The 23,813-nt window shown below is 38.9% G+C and overlaps 1 protein-coding gene across 1 annotated transcript in view; it reads left to right on the top strand.

The window, feature by feature from the left end:
• Positions 1-15,842: 15,842 nt before the first annotated feature.
• Positions 15,843-23,813, top strand: part of LOC131679650 (carbohydrate sulfotransferase 1-like) — a gene marked incomplete at its 5' end in the record, with an annotated part of 34,026 nt that continues 26,055 nt past the window's right edge. Inside the window, one exon of the mRNA XM_058960383.1 lies at positions 15,843-16,051. Within this exon, the coding sequence (XP_058816366.1) occupies positions 15,843-16,051 (209 nt within the window). The remainder of the gene's footprint in view (positions 16,052-23,813) is intronic.

Raw genomic sequence — 23,813 nt, 5'->3', positions numbered from 1 at the left:
ACTTCGTCGAAAGTACACACTTTCTACAAAAATTTTAATCTTCATATACAGTTTACTGAAAAAATAACATGCTCACTGACGCTATCTAGCGACAGAATTTTATATCATTTTTTTGGTCTTCCACTGGCTAGCTCTTGATGTCCTAAACAAGTTTGCCGAAGAAAATAACCTTCAACATGACCGAGATCACGAGATATGTTGAATATAATGTTGTTTTGTCGAGCTTCCAATATCGCGCATTCTTTTGGCCTGGTTTAACAATCAATTTCAGATTTTATTATTGCAGTTGAGATGTGTCTGTGTACAAAAGTGATTATATCTGGCCCAGAACATATTATCTGAGGAACACATAGTGGTTTGACATTGATACATGTCTTTTTTTAGCTGGCTGGTAGGATCGCAGCTTATAGCTTAGGGGTCCGTCCTGCGAGACAAAATTTGCAAAATCGTCTGCAAAGTAAAATGTGTGCAACGTGACTGTCTGCAAAGTAAACACCGGTCCTCGAGCAGAGGACCAAATTTTGCGCCTGTTGTCGTGCAATTCATGGACAACTTCTGCGCTGGTTTCGTTTCTACCTCGATGGAAGGCAACTCCAAATCAGCATTAAGGACTGTCTATCTGCACCATTCTTCGCTACATCCGCCATCCCACAAGGAAGCAATCTCGGTCCAGTAATATTCATGCTCTACTTTAACGACGTCAATAGCACATTACAAGGACCCCGCCTTTCTTTCGCCGACGACATGAAATTTTTTCGACAAATACGGGATAAAACCAATGCCGAGCTTCTTCAGAGGGAACTGGAGAGCTTCAGTACGTGGTGTAATCTAAACAGAATGGTTTTAAGCGTTCATGTTACGTTCAATCCGACTCAGTTTAAGTACCATTTCTTCGACTCGAGCATTCCTAGACATTCTTACATCAAGGATCTTGGAGTCATTATTGATTCGGCACTAACGTTCAAACCACATACTTCATATATCGTAGATAAGGCATCAAGCCAGTTTGGGTTCATCTACCGAATAGCGAAAAACTTCCGGGACGTATACTGTCTTATATCGCTTTATTGCGCGTTGGTTCGTCAAACGTTAGAAAATTGTTCTGCTGTTTGGAATCCGTACTACCAGAACGGGATTGACAACGCCGGTTCATACGCTTCTCCCTTCTACATCTCCCATGGCGAAACAGATTCGAGCTGCCGAACTATGAAAACCGTTGCCAGTTAATACATCTCGATACACTCAGCATTCGGAGGGACTGCTCTCGATCCCTGTTCGTCTCGGACTTACTCCCCGCCAGAGTGGATTGCCCTACAATCCTCGGACGTCTGGATCTTCAAGCCCGCGTTCGAGCTCTACGTAATAACTCTCTTCTGCGAGTTCCGTTCAGGAGAACCAACTATGGTTGCCAGAGCGCTGTTATCGGACCCCAGCGAATTTTTAACAGTGTGACGACGGTTTTTGACTTCAACCGGGCGTGGAATTCGATAAAAGCAAAAATATTGGCTATTTTGACATGTAATTAGTTTAAGCAACCACCATTGGGGCCAAGGGGCCTGTTGGTGCAGGTAATAAACATAAACATAAACTTCGCATTGATTCCGCTTCTGTTTTCTTCCCGATCTCCTCTTGGCTTCCCTAGGTCTGAAACGAATCAATCGACTAGTGCGTAAATTAGAGACCGCTGGTAACCGCAATGTCCACGAATACTACTTTCCCTGCAACTATTCTGCCAGTTATTATTCCTATTCTAGTGTGTATAAATGATTGTTTTGTTTCATAATCAAAAATAATTTGAAATTTTAATATGTTACAACTTAGTCACAGAGAACAGACATCCAGGTTCGAGCAAACAAGTTCCTCTACAACACTACGGCCACCATGCTGGCATATCCCTATATAATTATGACGGTAACTTGGACAACAATTGTATGGTCCACTCTCCGAAAAATTCATGCTTCAAACAGAATAACGATCGAACCACCTCTGGTGATACAATCACAAAATTACCTTTTGATGCGCCCTAAATTTTTTACTTAACTTTTACGCTTGAGATGGTCGTCTTTTCTGTGTCCCTAAATTGATGTTTCTTCTCAGTTTTGCACGACCCAGAGGGAACTTGGTCTTAATCCCACTGCTCTGTCATCAATGTTACGTGATATTCGTTATGTATTCATAAAAAATGTCTCGCAGAAGAAAAATAAAATGCTCTTCGTCCCAAACTCATTTTTAGTGTTTATCTCGGTAATTCCTGTTACGTCATGCTCTTCCCCAACTGTCAATAAACGACATCATTTAGAAACGATTCCTTATTGATATCTTTAGAGCAGACAAACCAACGAGGATTGATAGGATTCTAGTGGGCTGTTAGCACCTTGTGTCACATCTTTATGTTTGTTATACATTCTAGAATACATCATGTGATGTTATGGCGGGAAGATTAGATAAGAAACCCCTCCTCCTTCCCCTTGGATCTCATTTCTCTACAATACCTATTGCTGAATAAACTTACCGTAACGCCTTCGCGGTACTCAATTGTGAAGTATGAATTTATTACAGATCAAATTATATTTTTGACGATGATACTTATTTTGGTTTTCTCTTCACAAAACTACGTAGTGAAGAAATTCGTTGAATAATATAACAATATTAGATCAAAAATAAGCATGCTTCGGGTAAAAATTTAATTTGCCAATTGTGTTTTCAAGAATACGCCATATTTCAAAATTTGTATGACCCACAAAGTTCGTATCTTCAGAAGATATACTTAAAATTACCTGACCTACAAATTCGTTGCAGACACCATCCTTCTATCTAGTTCCACTCAAAACATGATTACAGTACCGCTCTTGAGTATTTTGAACTAATATGGTACGATCAAATAAAGCGCAAGATGCTTTGCAACAACTTTGCTAAAGACATTATAACTCTAAAACGATAGATAAGAAAAGTACGTACGCGTTGTAACCCGTAGAGAGTAAACCCTCTTTTGGACGAATTACAAAAATGCTCGTGAATTAAATAGTAATACATGTTTTCTAGACAACATGAATCAATAAAAAACTAATCAAATAATGTACCTTTACAATAAAAAAAATTGTTAATTCCGAAATGCGGAAGTTTTTCCCGTTACCTATAAATATTCTGAACACTCTGGCACTCGCGCCGTTGTATTTTGTGCAACGACCTTCCGAAACTCTAGCGAAATCTTATTTCAGCACCACCGACTGCTCATTCGAGGAGCCATTCGTGCGAGTGCCGGAGGGTTAAGAGTTATGTCTGTTTTACTGTCCAATATATTTGTGATTTTTTTTATTACGTTAGGTTCTCTCATGTAAACTCTTTACATTTCATTATTTCTTATAGTAATCACTCCAATTGGTTTTATTATCGTAATAAATGCTAATTGCTCATGATTGATTTTTGTACTATTGAATACTAGTAAAAGTTTAGGAAGCCGAATTTATGAATTTAAAATTGGAACTATCCTAGTTATTTTATTGTTTCCTCCGTTAATGTATACTAGTCACAACATGTATAGTGTGAACAAAGAAACTAAACAAAAAACGTGCTTTTACACTAGTCTAATTTCCTCACCCCTCAACTTCTGTAAGATCATGTCAGTTCATAAACAGCTAAGAGTCTTCCGCGTCAGTGGTTACGGTTTGAGGCCACTTGTAAGTCACATGGGGGTAGTGCAAACATGATGTCTCTCCAAAGAGAGTCCATCGTAGATGAAAATTAAGGTTAATATGTTTTTGTTTTAGATAAAAAAAAACTTAAGGATAATTCGTAAATTTAAATTTGGGGTTCATATCTTCATCATACGCTATATATGGACAGCCCCATAAACAATGACCACTTTTTGTTCATAGAGTCACGCTGATCGTCAGCGTTCCAACGCGCGTAATGCGATTTGTCTGCTTTATAATCAGCGGTGGTGAGCAAGAAACGAAACATTTTCGTCGCCGGAGTGAAGCACAGTTTGAAACCTTTTTTTACAACTTTACCTGTGAAAATGAAAGCAAACGACAGTCTTAGTACCACGACAAAGATGGTGCCTGCACGTGTTGCATCCACATGTGTCCGTTTGTAACTGAAAATCTACAAAGCAGAAGTAAGACGACCGTCGGCGGCATGCTGTTCCGCGATTCAATGAAATTGAAAGGTAATGTTGGGTTTTTACAGTTGGGCAAAAAAGTTCCGAACATTTGGATAACCTGTAATGGGTCACATTTTTTCCACCAAGTCTATTAATTGTAACTTTAAAATATAGTTTAGAAATATTTTTGAAATTGTTAACATCTGAGCCGTACTACGAAATCGTCTGGAGGAACCCCTGCCGGCTCGAGGAAAACCGCCCGGCGTCCCAATACTTGATGCATCCGTTCGAATCTGTAATCCTGGCCGTTGATTCCTGATGCCGGAAACTAAAGGTTTATTCTACCCCCCCCGTTCAACCTTGTCCACCCTCTCTCCCATGTCTCTGATACACAGATGTATGACTTCACCCCTTCTCCCCTTGAATATCTTCCCAAAACTTATGTGCTCCCCTATCTTCTAGTTTTATTTGATCAATCCGTTCGAATCTGTAATCCTGGCCGTTAATTCCTGATGCTGGAAACTGAAAGTTTATATCTCCCCTCCCCCCCCCCCGTTCAGCCTTGTCCACCCTCTCTCCCATGCCTCTGATACACAGATGTATGACTTCACCCCTTCTCCCCTTGAATATCTTCCCAAAACTTATGTGCACCCCCATCTTCTAGTTTTAGTTGATCAATATTTAATCTCGTTAAGAAATGCACAACAGTACCGCTACTTTAAAATAGCCCTAATTAATTCCCCCTAATCTTGAACAACTCTCTCTAGTTATTTCTAGTTAATAAGCTTGTAAAATGTTCCGCTTAGTTAATAATTAATTTCTCCTACAATCTCCCTTCTAAAAATCATAAAGTGAATTACTATACAAAGAACACACAAAATGACCCGTCCCCCAAATCTTACGAATATTATATTATACCCTCTTTTATATGTATAAGTTAGCTGTAAAGTTTTTTTTTAGTTTCATTATATAAAACAAAATAATATTGAAATGTGTAACCCCCTAGTCTTAAGAAATTCAAAATGTAAAACAATGAAAAAATGGCACCTTTAAGCTAACGCATACGTGCCTTATCAAATAAACAAATTGAAAAAAAAATTGTTAACATACATAATCATTTTATCAATTCGTCCTGATTTGATGGTATCAAGATCCCTTCTAATAGATTATCATTAACCAAGAAATCGAGAAGAATTGTAGGTGCGAAATGCAAATATAGTTCTACTACAATTCCTCCTGTCTGAACAGGACGGAAGGCATGTGCCGATATAGTTTAAATCTTTACTAAATATATTTCAGAATTCCAGGTTGATCGATCTTGGGCCGCCAGCTTCCTGATCGCCCGTCGCTCGCATATCTTTCTCAATTGCATACACTCAGCAGTGCAAAGTCGACGGCCTTTTCCAGGTTTCTCAGCTGAACATAACTTTATCTGAAATCCATCAACTAATTGCAAATTAATATCCACACAAACCATAGATGGTTTGGTTACAATGAGAATTTTGCAAATTTCAGCATGACCCCAGTCTCAGATGGTAGTGTGCCTAATTCATTTTTAATGACCATATTATATAAAAACTATCAAATGTCTGAGTTGGATTTTGTACATTATAAGTCATTATATAAGCAAAGTATTGAAGTAGAACCTCGTAAAAATAGAAAATAAAACCAAACGGCAGAGTTCCACTAGGTTTCGTTACTTTCTTTCGTTTCGAGTAGCATCCGAATTTGGCCCGCTCCAATGGCTTCTAATTTTAATGTTATTCTGCCAACAAACACGGCCGATCAATTTGCAATTTTAATGATCTGCGTTAAACAGACCAACCCAAGCAGTACTAAATGTGCACGCTTCAATACTGTTGTTGAAACGTTGAAAGTTGGGAATAAAGTCCGCGATGCCCCATTTTATTGCAGCGTACCGTTTTTCGTTGCGTTCGCGCATAACTAGACCGTTATCACTTTGTAGAGCATACAACTTTAGCAAAACACCAAAGTTAGACAAGCTCGAACAACATTTGAGTTACATTTCCCCTTGCCAGTACATTTGTGTGCTCAAGTGCAGAAGGTAAGCTAAATCAAGCGGTTTTCTGCGCTAATGGTTAAGTTGGAAAAATAGCTGTTGATTCGCAGCGGTTGGCCTGCAGGTCTCTTTGAACTGCACCGTCGTGGCCGTTGTTGCTATCCGCATAGGAAAATCGCACTTTTGTGTAAACAGTAGAACTATTGCCGCATACTTTCCCATAGTTCACAATAGGACCGCGGCGGTGCGGTTGCGCTGTGAACTGGACTGGTCCTCCGTGGTGCGTGGTTAATGGCAAAAGACCCTTTGGACCTCAATGGAATGCTGCGGTCAGCGACTGAATACTGAAAGTGCAACTGTTGTATGTTTATGCTTGGCGTGTTCACAATGTCTGAGTGAAAAATAATGACATTTTCGTGGGTTCATTGACCGGCGTGAATGCCATTGCAAATAGCGAGCAATTCGTGAAACAGGTTTCTAGCTTACTTCTATATATAAAGTGATATTTAAAAACGGGTGATCACTGTGAGTTTGAATTATGGAAATGTCGGACACCAGTGTACAGTGGTCCCAAACAGCAAAAACCTATTTTAATCCACCTAGCGGTGCAATTGTGCCTTTCTCAATCATGAATCACGAGAATGTGTGCGTTGTTAATATTCATTAAAAACTTTTAAATGCATATATTACATTTTATTATTATACATCACATGACAACTATATACAGGAAAATAAATCATTATTCGAGTTCTAAAATTTTGAAAAAGAAAAAACAGCCACGGTAATATTGAACTGAAAAAAGGTGCGAAATCGGCATAGTCTCAAAAAGTCGATTTTTATAAAAAAAATTTTTTTCGAGATAACATAAAATCTCGACGTTTCATGCATTTTAAAGATGTTTGGCATCAAAAATACGAATTCGATTTCTGAAATTTCATGGGGTCCCCCCTTTGGAAAAAAAATTTGAGTTCCGGCATATATGGGAATTTCATATGTGACCGGACGATTTAGTCTATATTTCCGGACCCATATAAGCGATCCGTACGAAATTTTATAAACTATAGCTATCATTTGGGACTAAGTTTGTGAAAATCGGCCCAACCATTTCAGGGAAACTGATGTGAGTTCGTAAATTTTGAAAGATGGCCGCTTTTCCCGGGCACTTCCGGAACCGTCTATGGTGGTCAATGTAGTCAACGAAAGTTTGTTTGGCCGTCGGTGACCTAGAACTGCAAAGTTAAGTTATTTGAGAGACATTTTAGCGAAATTTTTACCTTTTTTGCTTCCATCGGGGTATCGGTTTGAATCACAATTTGCTATGTGATCGCACGCCACAACCCGTAACTCCGGAACCGGAAGTCGGTTGGGGATAAAATTTAATAGCCATTTACGGGGACGCAACATCTTTCATTTGAGACTAAGTTTGGTTGATTCGGTCTAGCCACCTCCGAGAAACCGATGTGACTGTTAGTCTGAATTTGGATACTTCCGCCGGGGCTTCCGGAACCGATGATGGTGGCCAATGTGACCAAAGAGACTTTGAATGGCTGTTAATGACCTAGTACTACAAATCGAAGCAGTTGTGGTCACATTTTGGAAAAATTTTCACCATTATACATTCATTGCAGAATTTCTTAAAATCGACGTTTTCTGCGTGATCGTACTCTTCACCCTGTAATTCCGGAACCGGAAGTCGGATCCATTAGAAATTCAATAGCAGCCTATGGGAACGTTGCACCTTTCATTTGGGACTAAGTTTGTAAAAATCGGTTCATCCATCTCTGAGAAAAGTGAGTGAGATTGTGTTCGCGTACACACACACAGACGCACATACACACACACACACATACACACACACATACATACACACACAGACATTTGCCGAACTCGACGAACTGAATCGAATGGTATATGTCACTCGGCTCTCCGGGCCTCCGTTAAAAAGTCGGTTTTCAGAGCAATTGCAATACCTTTCTATTGAGAAAGGCAAAAAGGGTTTTTTTAGACTGCGTCAAAACGGTTGACTTTAGCAATGTGGTGTCTTTGAGAGTTTGTTGGAGTAGAACTCCCCTTCTTTTTGTCTTATCGGATTGATGATTAATCCCCCTAATAGTGAGTTACGAAATTTATTTTCTTCAATAATTCAGATAGACAAATACTTACTTCAGCAAAGTTGTAGAGAAACTCGAACAATTTAACAGTAATATATAGTGATGTATTTAATGCCGGAACACCTCTAGTATGGACAAACTTCAGCTCTAGTATTTCCATAGAGGGCCGCCTTGGTGAGATCTGATTTTTCCAGCATTTGTTTTCTTGCACTTTAATTTGTTTACAAAGTGGTTTGCCCGTTTTGCCCGTTTAAAAGTTATCGGCATTGGAAAAGAGATATTTTCAATCAAAAAACGTGAATATCTCCACACATACTAGCGATAGCAAGTTTCCGTCTTCGGCAAAGTAATGCAGTTTAATAATCCAAACAATGTTCTAGAACATTTATATAATAGAAAAAATCTAGAAGAAAACTTATGATGAAAAAACTGTTTTTAAGGGGCCTTTTACAATTAATGTCCCATATATCAGAAATCTTAAAAAATAGAGAGCTCAGGTAGAATGTTTGTAACGAGTTTCTCTACAACTATGCTATCTGAATTATTGAAGAAAATAAATTTCGTAACTCACTTTTAGGGGGATTAATCATCAATTCGATAAGACAGAAAGAAGGGGAGTTCTACCCCAAGAAACTTTCTTAAAGACACCATATTGCTAAAGTCAACCGTTTTGACGCAATCTAAAAAAACCCTTTTTTGCTCTTTGGGACCACTGTGCAGTAGAGTGACAGGAAAAAAATGACCCCTATCGGCCCACCTCTGAGCCGATTCCTAGTCCCACCAGGAGTGCTTGCTCCAAATTTGAAGCAAATCGGACAAGTTTAACTACCGGACCAACGTGGCGGAAGTTTGTATGAGAATTTTCAACAATTTACATGGAGAAAACCCACCAGGTCGCATTTTCGCCACTAGGTGGCACTGTATACGTTGTATTATCACAGTAAGTGAAAATAAGAAAGATAATTTAATTGTCTACAACTTTGTCGAAGACTGCTAGTAAATCCGGCTTTGTTAAAAGAAGTTATTAAACTTTTAACGAAGTGATGTCTAAGTCAGTTTTGCATGGGGCCTAGCAGTGCATGGTTGTGTATCAGTACTCGAGTCCAACGAACTAAACATTTTTGTGAAATAATCGTTAGGTTTAGCTCAATGGTACGTTTACAAGAATTATAGTAAATAATACGAGTCATGCTTTGGTTAGAAAATTTTAGTTCCTCCTGTTACCGCATAGAGGGCGCCAACACTAACTTTTCAACGGAGAGAGATAGAAATTTGGTGTCTTCTACAAAGTTATAGAACTGATATTTTTCAGTATTTCATTCGAACATCTTGATACTCTATCTCTCTTCTATGAAAAGTTAGTGGTGGCGCCCTCTATGCGGTCACAGGTAGAGCTAAAATTTTCTAACCAAAACATAGCCCGTATTATTTAATACAATTATTGTGAACATACTATTCAGATAAATCTAACCATTATTTCACAAAAATGTATAGTTCGCGGGACTCGAGTACTGATACACAACCATGCACTGCTAGGCCCCATGCAAACCTGACTCAGACATCAGTTCGTTAAAAGTTTAATAACTTCTTTTAACAAAGCCGGATTTACTAGCAGTCTTCGACAAAGTTGTAGACAATTAAATTATCTTTCTTATTTTCACTTATAGTGATAATACGATGCATACAGTGCCACCTAGTGGCGAAAATACGAACTAGGGAGTTTTCTCTATGTAAATTGTTGAAAAATTCCATACAAACTTCAGGCACGTTGGTCCGGTAGTAAGACTTGTCCGATTTGCTTCAAATTTGGTGCAAGTACTCCTGGTGGGACTAGGAATCGACTCAGCTGGGCTGATTGAGTTTTCAAAAATTCATCATTTTTCTGGGCAGTCTACTGTGCAGTGTCTTAATACATAAATGTGCGGTTATTAATATGAATGCAATTGGGAGCACAATCTATCAAATCGTGAAGTTTTGAAATATATTTTTAGTAAGAACATAAAGTTTAATATCTTGGAATGTGTTGTTCGATTCTTTTTCTTTTCTCCTGAATCTCATGAGATTATCCTAATAACGATCAAAACCTTGGGGTCAATAAGACTATCCGTTTCAAAGTTAAATTTGATTGGAATGAAATTACAGCGGAAGTATATCGTGATAGGTCAAAGAAATCAAAATTTCATAAAATCAGTTTCGCAGAATTTTTCGGATCAAAGAAAGTTCCACGATTAAGGGGCGGTAGTCAGCTGTTCGTCCGCGTCCCTTATCACCTGTTTTATAAGGTGATCCATCAACAGTGCTATCTTTGAAAATGTACACCATTGGTTTTGCAACAAATTTTTCTGATCTAATTTTATTGCAAATAATGAAGTAGCCTTCATTTTATTATATTCAGAATTGCTCATATTCTGTCGCATGTAATTTTAAATGTTCTTTGATTTGATGTCATTGTAAGGGAACACGTATCCGCCGGTTGATGCCAATCGAGCTGACAATTTCTTTGAACCGGTCAAACTAATTTGTTTGTTCAGTGTTTATTTTACCAACCAGGAAACTAATCCACTGGATGTTGTGCGTTAGGAATACGCATGATCTTGCCTGAGTGAAATGATGACTGTTTAGTCATATATGAGGGCTGAGAATTGACAGTTCGCGAGAAGAATCAGAAGCCAATTATCAATTTGCAGCAGTCATATCAGCACGAAGAACATATGCTTCATTGTCATATTCATTGACCTACTTTTAGTCCAATCAATCAAATCAAATTAATTGTTCTTATTATATTGAATACTTTCATTTGCTTTGAAGTAGTGCATGCACTATATTATTAATTGTCACGTTAACCACATTTCTTCATGAGTATAAAAATATTCTAGCTTGATTATTGACGTAAAAGGTGACAGGTTAGTTTCTTTTCGTTCTTATTGTTTCCAATCTTGTTCTAATAATTAGTGTAACAATTAGCGTCATCGATTATATATTCGACATAAAAAGCTGGTCGTTTAAGGTATTTCGGTAGTGCTTATTTTATACCATCTTTAAGCACTAGCGGCCGTTCGTTCAGTTAGCCATTTACGCGATCTCTGGAGGAGTAACAACGCGCACGAATAACACTCGATACCTTATTCAAATGTTCGTGGAGAAAGCAATCAATATATTGTCATTTTATTTGCTATATAAATACCAAATTTTATAACAGATAAATAGTGCTTGTATTGCGAAGTCTTCAGTCACATAGGTAATACCGCATCTATTTCGACAGATTGACTCTTGAGACGCTAAAGGTAATCGCTTTTCATAATATTGAATTATTATGTTTCGCCGAAATAAAGAAACAAGGAATAATAAAATTGTTCACATACCGTCTAATTCTATTAAACATGAGCAACACTCCCGACTGTTGGTAGTCCGGAGCTGAAGTTGCTTTTTTGCAAACCGGGCATTTCCAAATTAATTCAACAAACGATAAATCTATCAAATTCTCGGCAGCCGGCTGCCCAGAGCAATAAACACATGATAACACTTGTGATAGTTGCATAGATCGTATCACTTATTATTCGGGATGTTAGCTTGGGCGAGCACCCGCTGCATGTAATGCAACATGCATATCAGCGGGGGAAGTCTACTACCATCCTGTTACACAATGTTGTCTACAACATTGAAAAAGCTTTTCCGCAAAAGCAATCAAGCTTAGGAGTTTTTTCTCGACATTGAAGGTGCTTTTGACAACGTGTCTTTCGAATCCATTTCGGAACCAGCACGAGGTCATGGAGTACCTTCATATATCACGAACTGTATGCACGCAATGCTTAGCAACCGACGTCTGTGCTCGTCGTTAAGACAAATAGAGATAAGGAAACTGAGTGTCTGCGTATGTCCTCAAGGTGGTGTGCTGTCACCACTTCTATGGAACCTTGTCGTCGATGACTTGTTGGGTAAATTTAATGTGCTTGGTTTTCCGACGTATGGTTTCGTCGATGATTATCATATAATGATCACCGGTATTTGCATTAACACACTTTTTGGATTTGATTCAACAAGCCTTATGTGTTGTTGAGCTATGGTGTCTTTATGTTGGGCTATCAGTTAATCCAAATAAAATATCAATGGTGCTTTTCACTCAACGAATTATCGCAGATCAAATTAAGTACACTCTTAATTTTTTCTGCCTAATATCAGTTTTTTCGCATCTTTTGCCGAAATCTCAACAGCTGAGATCTCAGTAAACATTTTTTTTGCTGAGATCTTAGTAAAAAGTGACATTTGATAGCTGAGACTCGGGAAATACTTCACTGAAAATCAGCAAACAAATTTCACTTTACTGAGATATCAGTTTCTAAATTTGCTGACCATACAGCTGTTGAAAAATTGCCGAGCCGAATTGAGTGTGCACGTTGGGGTAGTTCTTGACTCCAAACCTAATTGGACGTCTCACATCGATTTCAGGATCAAGAAAGCTTACATGTAGACTAGCTTTCGGCAAATCTTAGGGACTCAAACCCAAGTACATTCAGTAAATCTATACAAAAATTGTTAGACCAATACTGGACTACGGGTGTCTTGTTTGGTGGCAGTCATGGCAGTCCAATCAAAGTTAAACCATCTTCAGAGGATGGTCTTGATGGCGATGACTAGTGCGTTCTCGACAACACCTACTGCTGTTCTAGAGGCGCTCTTGAACATAAAACCGCTACATGTGTTGCTGAAACAAGAAGCACTTTCTTGTGCATACCGTCTTTAGGTTACTGGGCTCTGGAACAGTAACCCAATAGATCGTGAAACTAGCCACACAAGACTGTGGCTCCAAATGGTTACTTGGGATGAGTATACACCTACTCCCAGTGACCGTAAACTCACATGAATGTAAAAACTAACTCCTTTTAAAACTTTCAATGTGAGAATTCCTCTTCGCGAGGAATGGCTGTCTGGCTAGATGGAGTGACAACTTGAAGAATACGTAGATTGTTATACTGACGGTTCATTGTTGGAGGGCCGAGCCGGTGCTGGTGTCTATTGTCATGAAATGAGATTAAACCAATCTCATTTGCTTGGTAGATACTGTACCGTATTTCAAGCAGAAATCTTTGCGATTCTGTGTGGCGTACAATCAGCACTTCAACAGGGAATTAGCGGTAAAATAATCTATTTTTGCTCTGACAGTCAAGCTGCCCTGAAAGCACTTAGTTCGGCAGATTCGAGATCGAAATTAGTAATCGCATGTCGAACTTAAATCGAAGAACTTAGCCTTTCAAATGCTATCTACCTTCTATGGGTACTCGGTCATTCCGGTATTGCTGGAAATAAATGGGCGGACGGATTGGCTAGAGCTGGCGCTGCGACTAACTTCGTTGGTCCAGAATCAGTTCTACCACTGTCGATAAGTTGGATAAAGCACAAGATTCGCTCTTGGGCTGCATCCGAACATGCCAACCATTTGAGTCTGCCAGATGTGAGTCCGAAAATGTCAAAGAATTTGTAGCATTTTTCCAATGACAACTGCAGTATTCTAGTCAGGGCTTTGACTGGAAATTTGCAAACTCAATTATTACATGGCTACTATTCAGCGCGCTGACTATTCTTCATGTGATCTTTGTGAATCCGATTACGGAACATCATATCATTTGATATGCACTTGCCCTGTATTAATGCAATTGCGCATCCGGATTTTTGGTTCTCCATACATAGATGAACCAATGTACAGAGAGCTGAAATTTAAGGATATGCTTTTGTTCCTAACCCAGTGTGGTAAAGAGCTATAGTTTTAGCCGTATTTGAATGACAATATCTCTTCGGGGGTGTTATCGTTCTCTTATCTCAATGCCCTCTTGGGGGTGTTGATATATCCGCTCACTGCTTAAATAAAAATTCTAAATCCCTCCGGGTGTTGGAAGTTTTATTACTGCTTTTGTAGCGCCTGCAGATCGTTCAGCATCCCTCTGGGGGTGCAGAATGCTCTGTTTTAATTGTTCTGTGTCGTTATTTTCCTTACCCCTAACCTTACCACTTTCCCAATTCTTCCCATCAGGAAATGATGAAAAGACAATTCTTGGCAAGGCACAAATCTCTGATCAACATGGGGAACGACTGTCGGTAGTCCGGAGCTGAAGTTGCTTTTTCAAATTATTCAACAAACATTTCCAAATTAATTCAATAAACAATAAATCTATCAAATTCTCGGCAGCCGGCTTCCCATAGCAATAAACACATGATAACACTTGTGAGAGTGGTATAGATCGTATCACTTATCAAGGTGAATCCAGATTTGTGTAACTCTTTACCCCATCCTACTAACAAAAACTCCTTCCCGTGGCAACGTGGAGATGCAGAGGTAAACACGGTCTCCATAACAACGTTTGCTACACTAACATTCCTTTCCTTCCCCGATGACTGTAAGGACGTGGACGGCGCCGTTATAGACATTTGAACGTATAGAACTCTCGAAACGTGCACATTGAGCATGGATAGCTACTCCCAAACCCCATTCGTTGATTCTCTATGCAATTTCGCTTGTTCTGGTCAATCACGGAGTAGCAACTACGAATTGTACGGTCATCATGCTCATGCTCATGCTCAAAGAAAGTTCCACGATTAAGAGGTTACGTGAAACGAGCTCAATTTTAGGTATTTTTTCGTATCCATGAAGTAAACAAGATATGCAAATTAGTTATGGAATTTGCGTTTCTACTTCGTCTCATCAAAATTTGACACTAACTTAGTGACAGGACTAAACTACTAAGCATAAACATAACTCCTTTTCGTGTGGGCCCTTTTTCGCAGGTCTAAGAATTTACTCAGAAACAGTGCTGTCGTTTTTGAAGGTAGCGTCAATCCGGTGCTAGTTTGGTCCTATCACTAAGTTAGTGTCGGATTTTGATGAGACAAAGTCGACACGCAAGTTCCGTAACTAATTTAGTTATAGGTTTTGTGCCCTTCGCGCACAACTAAATTTTTCTTCACTGAGGAGAAATATAGCATAGTGAAGGTTTTCAATTTTCAATTTTGACCCATTTGTTTGTTAGCAAGCAATCCAACTACTTTGACACCTGTTGCAAACCGTCATGTTCGATTGGGGAATCCAAGTACACTATACTGCAAAGCAAACATCAACATTATCGTTTGATCTCAGCGCTCACCGTGATGCGTATTACGCCATATTTCCGGCCCCCGGCCGGTGGTATGGTTTTCCCGCGAGATGTGCTCTAATGGGATTTCATTGGATATTGAAAGTGGCATGTAATCACATTATTGTTCCCACCCGCGGCTCGGTGATTGTGTGGTTGTGATTAATATGATATGTGGCACAGGAAACATTAGCTAAGCGATTTATTTACCTATATGGACACATCCATCACTCCGCGGCGCGAAGCCATACGAACAGCACAATATAACGACCAATTAGATGATTATCTACTTCCACACGTTGCCTGTCGGTAGGAGGTCAGTACATGCATTGTTTTGTCATTTGAGGCGGTAGCTGATATTTTGTCACTACCAGAGCGTGTAACTGTTCTCCAAAAAGTGTCTGCTTTGAAAGGCTTCCCGAGGAACGTTAGCTCCCTAAGCTCGTTAACGCTAATAAGTCCTTTGTTAAAATTTAATCATAATTTCCCATTTCTGCTCTCAATCTTTCTTCCACAGCCTAAATATCCGCGTCATCCTGTTGATACGGGATCCTCGGGGGTCATTACAGTCCCGAAAGCATCGGGTGTGGTGTCCCGGGCAACCCGACTGCGACCACCCGCCAACGGTATGCAACGATATGCAGCTCGACTACGAAGCGGCTATCGAGCTGACCAAGCTGTACCCGAAAAGGTTTCGGTAAGTGTTAATATGCAGTATTTATTTAAAGAAACATTTTGAACACATGATGGAGAACTTACCGGTAAAAAGGTTTTTCTAACGATAACTTTATATATGTTTTTAAATTGCATACTAAATGACATAAAAAACTGTAATTTTATTACAGAATAGGAGTTAGTGTCATTTCAAATCAAAATGCATTTAACAAAAATCTTCCAAAATTCAATAGTTGCCGAGATATTTGGAATTTGGTTCCAACAAAACATTACACCCTTTTTAAAAGTTGTGGGGAAGGGGGGGAGGGTGTTGCTTCTCTAATCTTCCGGCCATCACATCACATGATTTGGTATTCTTAGTATGCATAACAAACATAAAAGATCCCGATCAGAAACACATAACAGAAATATTTCAAAATTATATCTCGCATTGCTACTTGTTATAAATTTCTGTTATTTTAACTACTAACGAGACCTAATTTATAACACAATACGTTACAAAAATTGTGTTCTGTTATAATCTTGTTATTTCATTCTGATCGGGATGTGACACAAGGTGCTAAAAATGCACAAAAATTCTGTTAATCCTATTTATCATTGGATTGTCTGCTCTAAAGATATTACCAAGGGCCGTTCTTAAATGATGTATTGATAGTAGGGGAAAAACCATGAATTACCGAGAGAAAAACTAAAAATTTGAGACGTACTAGTGGAGCGGGGTTAATAAAACCAACTATGAGACAAACAAACAATATTTCATAACGAATATCACGTAACATCGATGACAGAGCAGCGGGATCCTGGCCAAGTTTCCGCTGGGTCGTGCAAAACTGAGAAGCAACATCAATTTCGCCACAGAGAACAGACATCCATCTCAAGCGTAAAAGTTGAGTAAAAGGCACATCTAAAGATAATCAAGAGGTTACCACCAAAGGTGGTTCTGTCCTGCCGTTTAGTGCGTAAGTGTTACGGAATTGATATCCAAGTGATCGTTATAATTATGGGATATGCCAGGATGGTGGTCATACGATTACAAGCATTTTAAACTTAGTTGTCCGAAACTGTTCTCAGTGGCTTAGTTCTAACAATTAAAATCTTAATTTATTTTTGATTTTCAAGCAAATCGATTATTAATACACGCTACAACAGGAATCATAACTGGCAGAATACATAGTTACAAGGAAATTAGTATTCGTGGACATTACGATTATCAGCGCTCTCTGAATTAGTTAATAGTCGATTGATCCGTTTCTTGTTAGGAGCTTGATACATTGCACAGTGGTCCAGGAAGCGAAATTAGCGGGAAACAATTGTTAACGCATTCATCTTTAGGTTTAGAGATTTGGTGTCTTAGAAACATTTATTGTGCGTGACAAATTGCATCTTTTGGCTGAAACGGTTTTAGGGTGGCCCTTAAAGTATCAAAGTTGTAGACATTATTTCAAATTATAGTTCAGAGAGAATGATACTTTCTTCTGCAATATTCTAGAACAATCAATTCTGAGCAACTTTGTTGAAGATACTAACTTTGTATCTCAAACCGTTTTCATTTTATAGTGAATTCCAAATCATAACTTAGGGTGTCTCTCAAAAAAGCAGTTTTCTCCGTACAGTTTTTTAATATGATTTTTCTCACAAAAGTACTCTTCAGTGTACTTTTAGAGCATGATTAGAGGCAACTTTTGCTGAAGAAAGAAACTTTTCATCTTGTCTGGATCAAAAGTTATGCTTAATTTTCACTTAAAAATACGCCCTTTTCAAATGACGATATCTCAAAATGGGGCAAACTAAAATCGATAATTTTGATTGTATTTGAAAGGCTGTACTTTTGCCTACAATATATTGAAAAATTGGAGAACGCTTTTTTGTCTTTCTCAAATAAATCAAATTTAAGTAAAAGCATTTTTGCGTATAATCCTACAGCGCTCATATTAAAAAATATTTGTTTTACGCTGATTCTGTGAATTCTTGTCAAGACTTTTCAAGGATCACATACATTTGCAGGCTTTTCATAATGCAGATAGGGTAAAGACCACCAAGCACCAATGACTTGACCTATAATTTGCTTCCAATTATTGCCAAGATTTCCCAAAATCTACACAAATTTTCAATCGATTTCGTTCATTTGCAGGAACGCTTTTAGCAGGTAGCAGTATCAAGATCTGCAATCTACTAACCTCAAACCAAAAAACAAAATTGTACTTCATATAACAGTGTTGTTCAAGTAAAAAAATCTGATATCCTTCTGCTATATATAACCGCAACAAATTATTCAACATAGTTTTTAATATTTTTAAATGAAATAAGAGAATCATTCAAGTACTCTGCAAAGCGCTTAATTGAGTACATCAAGTGCAATACTGAAACCCAGAAACTAAGCATGATTTTGATTATCAAATGGGGAACTGTTGAGAGTTCGACTCATTGCAGCTAAGATGTTTGGTAACGATTTCCAGTATTACCCACTAGCAGTAATCTTTAAAAGACGCGCTTATTAAATCATCAAACTAATCTTCTACTACATGATCAAAGATTCATCGACGAAGATGAAAACAGAGAATTGCGCGAATGCAACAATTCCTATATACAGTATGTAAAAAATTAAACCCACCCCTTTATCGTTTCAGTAGTTTTGGTCATAGGAAAGGTTTGTTGTATTGTACGATGAGCATTCCTTTAAAATTTTTGATTTATCGTTTCACAGCCAACAAATAAAAAACTGAATAAGTTAGTCGTCGTAATAAAGTGTGGCAGTCTAGTAGTGGTAATGGGATTAAATAGAAAAGAACGAGGGTGTCTTTAATTATTTTACATACTGTACACTTAGGCTTCTTTATGTAGGGGATGCGCCATAAAACCGCCTAAAAAGACTTCAGTGTATATTTGCATTTTCGATAGCTTCATTATGTTTGTTGGTGGTATGGTAGGGTGGAAGTAAGAGGAAAGCGTTTCTATTGCACTCGTATACAAGTTATTTAATATACTGGTTCTCAGGAATTAAGTAAATATATTGACCCTAACGCATTGATCATAATTTATATGTATTTCAACGATTGTACATAGGTCGAGTAATTAATAATAGAGTGCGCCACCCTAACGAGTGAGCCCAAAATAGGGTCATCGCCCTATTTGCAATATGAAAAACCTGCAAATGTATGTGATCCAAATGCATTGGACTAGACAAAATAGTGGACTTAACGTTATACACTTCGATACAAACAGGCGCAAAATTTAGTCCTCCTCCCGAGGACCAGTGTTTACTTGGCAGACAGTTGCTAATTCGTCCGATTTTGCAAATTTTGTCTCGCGGGACTAACCGAGATCCCCTAAGCTCTTAGCTGCAGTCCTATCAGCCCGCTAAAAAAATTACACCCTTTTTAAAAGTTATTCGCGTTTGTTCATCGTAAAATGTCAACAATGTAATATTTATTTTAAATTATCATTTTAAAAACATAAACATGGGTCTTTTTTATGTTTTATGTTTTTTTCACACTGCGCCAACCCATACTAACGCTCAACCACTAGCCTGTGCTCGCTGACGTGACCGGCTGGCGGGTCGACGTGCATTGACTTTTGCTGTGGGCTGTGTTTGATGGCATTATTCCACAGCTAAATGGCAGTATTGGTGAAGGGGCTCACAGTGGGGGCCATTGTGTGTCCATTTATCGGCCGACTTCGTCATCTTGAACAGGCTTATTAAATAATTTAATATTATTAAATTAATTTAATGTATACATCAATAGAAATCTATTAGTTGCCGTTTTGTAGTAATTGTAGTTTTTAGTACTAGTGTACAATTGTTATGCGCTAGTCGTATGTCTATCTGTGTATGTATTCGTCTGATAATTTGTGACAGTTGGCTCAGGGAATGGATGCAGCACTGGCGTATATGGTAGAATAATCGGTAATCTTTCCGGTATTCAATTTGTGCATTCGATTCTATTCATTCGGAAAGGTTGGATTGGATAAATTAAGGTACAATTAATTTACCGACGCACGTGAGTCATCCATTCCCGGTCAGCATAGCTTGATGAAAGTCTAACAAAATGCAATTGTCGTTAATAGCAAATGAACAACATTTGCACGAGTTAAAGTAGTTTGATTTTATGTTACATGTGTTTTTATATTCAACTTCATTAACCCTCAAAAAGGCACGCGGGTCTCAGAGACCCGGCACGTTACATTTTTTTAGTTACAAAAAATGTGTATGCAGTTTGAGCTTGGGCATGGAAATTTTGATAAGTAGCTTTGAAATCTATAACAAAAATAAAGGGTCGTGAAATTTTCATGTATGGAGTGATGCGCAGCTATGTTTGATTTTTTTACATGCACGAAAATAAGCCGGGCCTGGCAGGCCCGGTGTGCATGCAATATTTACTAGGAATGCCACGGATTTTGTACATTAATATTTATAAAACATTTTGATGAGTTCATCTCCATACCCGATCAGAAACACATAACAGAAATATTTCCAAACTATATCTCGCATTGGTACTTGTTATAATTTTTTGTTATTTTAACTACTAACGAGACCTATTTTATAACACAATATGATACAAAAATTGCGTTCTGTTATAATCTTGTTATTTCATTCTGATCGGGTATTAGCAGCAATTTCAACAGCAGACGATGCCGAAGCTGATATGCAAAGCGAGGAATAAGATGCGACAATGAATCTGATGCAGACTGGTTAGAAGAATCTGAATATGTACTCCGGTTATGCATCAGAAGAAATTAATACCAACCCAGAAACATGTATTGGTCATGATCCAACGAAATGGAGCTCAGAACCAATCGACGGTGAACGTGAAGAAATACTCACCTTTTGCCAAAAAAATCACCTTTTTACATCCGGCGCCTTATACGCTGAAATCGGGATTTGCTGCGTGTTCGTACTCATCATCCTGTAATTCCGGAACCGGAAGTCGGATCAATTAGAAACTCAACGGCAGGCAATGGGACCGCTGTACCTTTCATTTGAAACCATTTCATTTGTAAAAATCGGTAAAGAATTCGCTGAGAAATAGGTATGACATTATCTTAGGAACTTGGTAAGCTTCCCCGGTGCATCAAGAACCGTCATAGCTGGCCAATGCGGTCGAAGTGACTTCGGTGGGTCATTAATGAATTATAGACCTAGATATGCAAAGCCAAGTAATGTTGCACATATTTTAATATATATTGCATCATTTGGACATCATGTCTTATTATATGGAATGTTGCTGTGTGATCGTACTCTTCAACCCGTAACTCCAGAACCGAAAGTCGGATCAATAAAAAAAATCAATAGCGACCGATGGGAAGGTTGTATCTTTCATTTGAAAATCGGTCTAGCCATCTCTGAGAAAAATCGGTGAGATTGTTTGCCACATACATACATACACACACATACAGACCTTTTACGATCTCGAGAAACTGAGTCGAATGGTATGAGATTTGGCCCTGCGGGTCTCGGTTAAAAAGTCGAAATTTCGACCAATTGCAAAACTTTTCTATATGAGAAAGGCAAAAAGGAGCTTGGATTTGAACGGGCCTAAGAGGCACGGCTTGCCCTTTAATGTTAGGATTTTACCTTGCCTTCAGAGGGGTTAATCTGTTCTTTTGTACATCTATTAGTTTGCTTTTCTATTACTCATTCTAATCATACTCTTTGCATTTTTTTCTTTATTCGGCATGCTATGATTCCTTTTATTAGTTTACTATATACTATACTATACTCTATATATTTATATAGGAACAACCGCAAAAACGCTCGTGTCCTTCGCGATTACACAAACCTGGTCACAAACGCGACCATGCAATTGCAATCCTCTACACATACGACCTCGATTTTGCCAACATTAGAACACCCCTGTAGTTAAGTAAACGTAACATCTATAAACTTACAAACGCGGTCTCAAACATTAACCCACCACTCGCGCGATCTTGAAACGCGCCACCCACCACGTCTGGAAGTCCAACCGCGGTCCTAGCAGCTTAGACTATTGCCTCCAGTTGAACCAACAAAAAATGATGCTAGAATGTTCACTAGACAACACGTTCCATGGCGACATCACCTGGAACGCTAGTGATATGGGGAAACTGATTCTCTTTTACCATCTGTACCATACACTAAAAATTAAGCATTAGATTGGCAGTCCGCGCGCGATCATTAAAAATACACGCAACATGATTTTTAAATCGAAATTATACACGCAAAGTCACATACACGTGACAAACACGTTAATATGCAAATGCTTGAGCCCTTCGCGACCATCCACGGAACCTACACCCGGGATCTCGTAAACATGATAACATCCCGGTGATAAAGTGAATGTCTCAGCTCCTATAAATTTTCAAACGCTGTCTCAAGCGTGAACCTAAAAACTTCCGCGGTCGCACTATCATGAATCGGTAACTTCCGTTTGTTGCTATCCTTGATATTAGCAGACTAGGTCCATGCCTTCAATTGGATCAATTGAAAAAACAAAGCTCTCATATCCACTGGACACCACGTTACATGGCGACATAACCAAGGACTCTAGCGCTATAGGGTAACTCACTCTCTGTCAGAATGTGGCTACTGGAGCTGTAGAGCTAGGTTCTCGGAAGGGCTCCCCGTCAGAATCACATACTACAATTTGCAGACGAGACAGGCAATGTCACCCACTAAAACACTGCTTTAGACCAATTGTAGCTGGCCGTGACTCTGAATGTGATATTCATTGTACGGTTCACGTATGTGCGGGCATAGGGACTTGCGATCGCGTGTATCATCGCGAAGAGCTCGAGCATTTGTACGTTAACGTGTTCGATCGCGTGTGCCTTTGTATGTCGCGTGTGCTAACGTGTATGTAACGTGCAAATATTCTATATAAATGCTGTTTGCTTTCGCATATTCGCGTGTATTCTAGAATGATCGGACCGTGAATCTGATACTTATTTTAATTTTAATGTGCGGTTCAGATTCTAGAAAAAAATGGGTTCTTACATATCACTAGAGTTCTCAGTCATGTCGCCAAGGAACGTGTTACCTTGTGGATATGAGCTTTATTTTTCGATTTGTATAACTGAATGTATGGACCGAAGTTACTAGAATGGAGGATAAAGAGTGACCGATTCATGATCGCGCGCGTTTGCTGGTTCGCGTTTGAGACCGCGTTTGTAACTTCGTAAGTACTAAAACGTTCACGTTTTTACCGGAGTGTTGCGATCGCGAATGTAGGCGTGCGTAGATGATCGCGAAGATCTGAAGTATCGTTTGTTGACGTGCTTGTCGCGTGTGCTCGGTGTATGTGCCACGCGGACCGTCATTCTGATATTTAGTGTTCGGTGTACGGATCATATTCTGACAGGGAGTGAGTTACTCCATATCACTAGATTTCCCGGTCATGTCGCCATGGACCGTGTTGTCCAGTGTATATGAGAGCTTTCTTTTAAATTGACAATTGAAGGCATGGACCCAGACTTCTGGAATCGAGGATAAAGACTTCCGGACGTGAACGATTCATGATCGCGCGAGTGCGGGGGACTGTAGGTTTACGCTTGAGACCGCGTTTGAGTGATTACAAGTGCTCAGACGTTCATATCATCAACGGGATGTTATAATGTCTGGAAGAGCGCGGGTATAGGTTGCGTGGATGGTCGCGAAGGGCTCAAGCATTTTTATATTTGCTTGTCGCGTATGTGTGACTTTGTGTGTATACATTAGATTTTTATGTAGTTTAGTGGATATGAGCATTGTATTTTGATTGGTCCACCTGAAGGCATTGGACTTATGCTACTAGGGCCGAGAAAAGGGGATT

This window comes from Topomyia yanbarensis, chromosome 2 (assembly GCF_030247195.1).
Source record: "Topomyia yanbarensis strain Yona2022 chromosome 2, ASM3024719v1, whole genome shotgun sequence".
NCBI lineage: Eukaryota > Metazoa > Arthropoda > Insecta > Diptera > Culicidae > Topomyia > Topomyia yanbarensis.
This window is presented reverse-complemented; position numbering and strand designations above follow the sequence as displayed.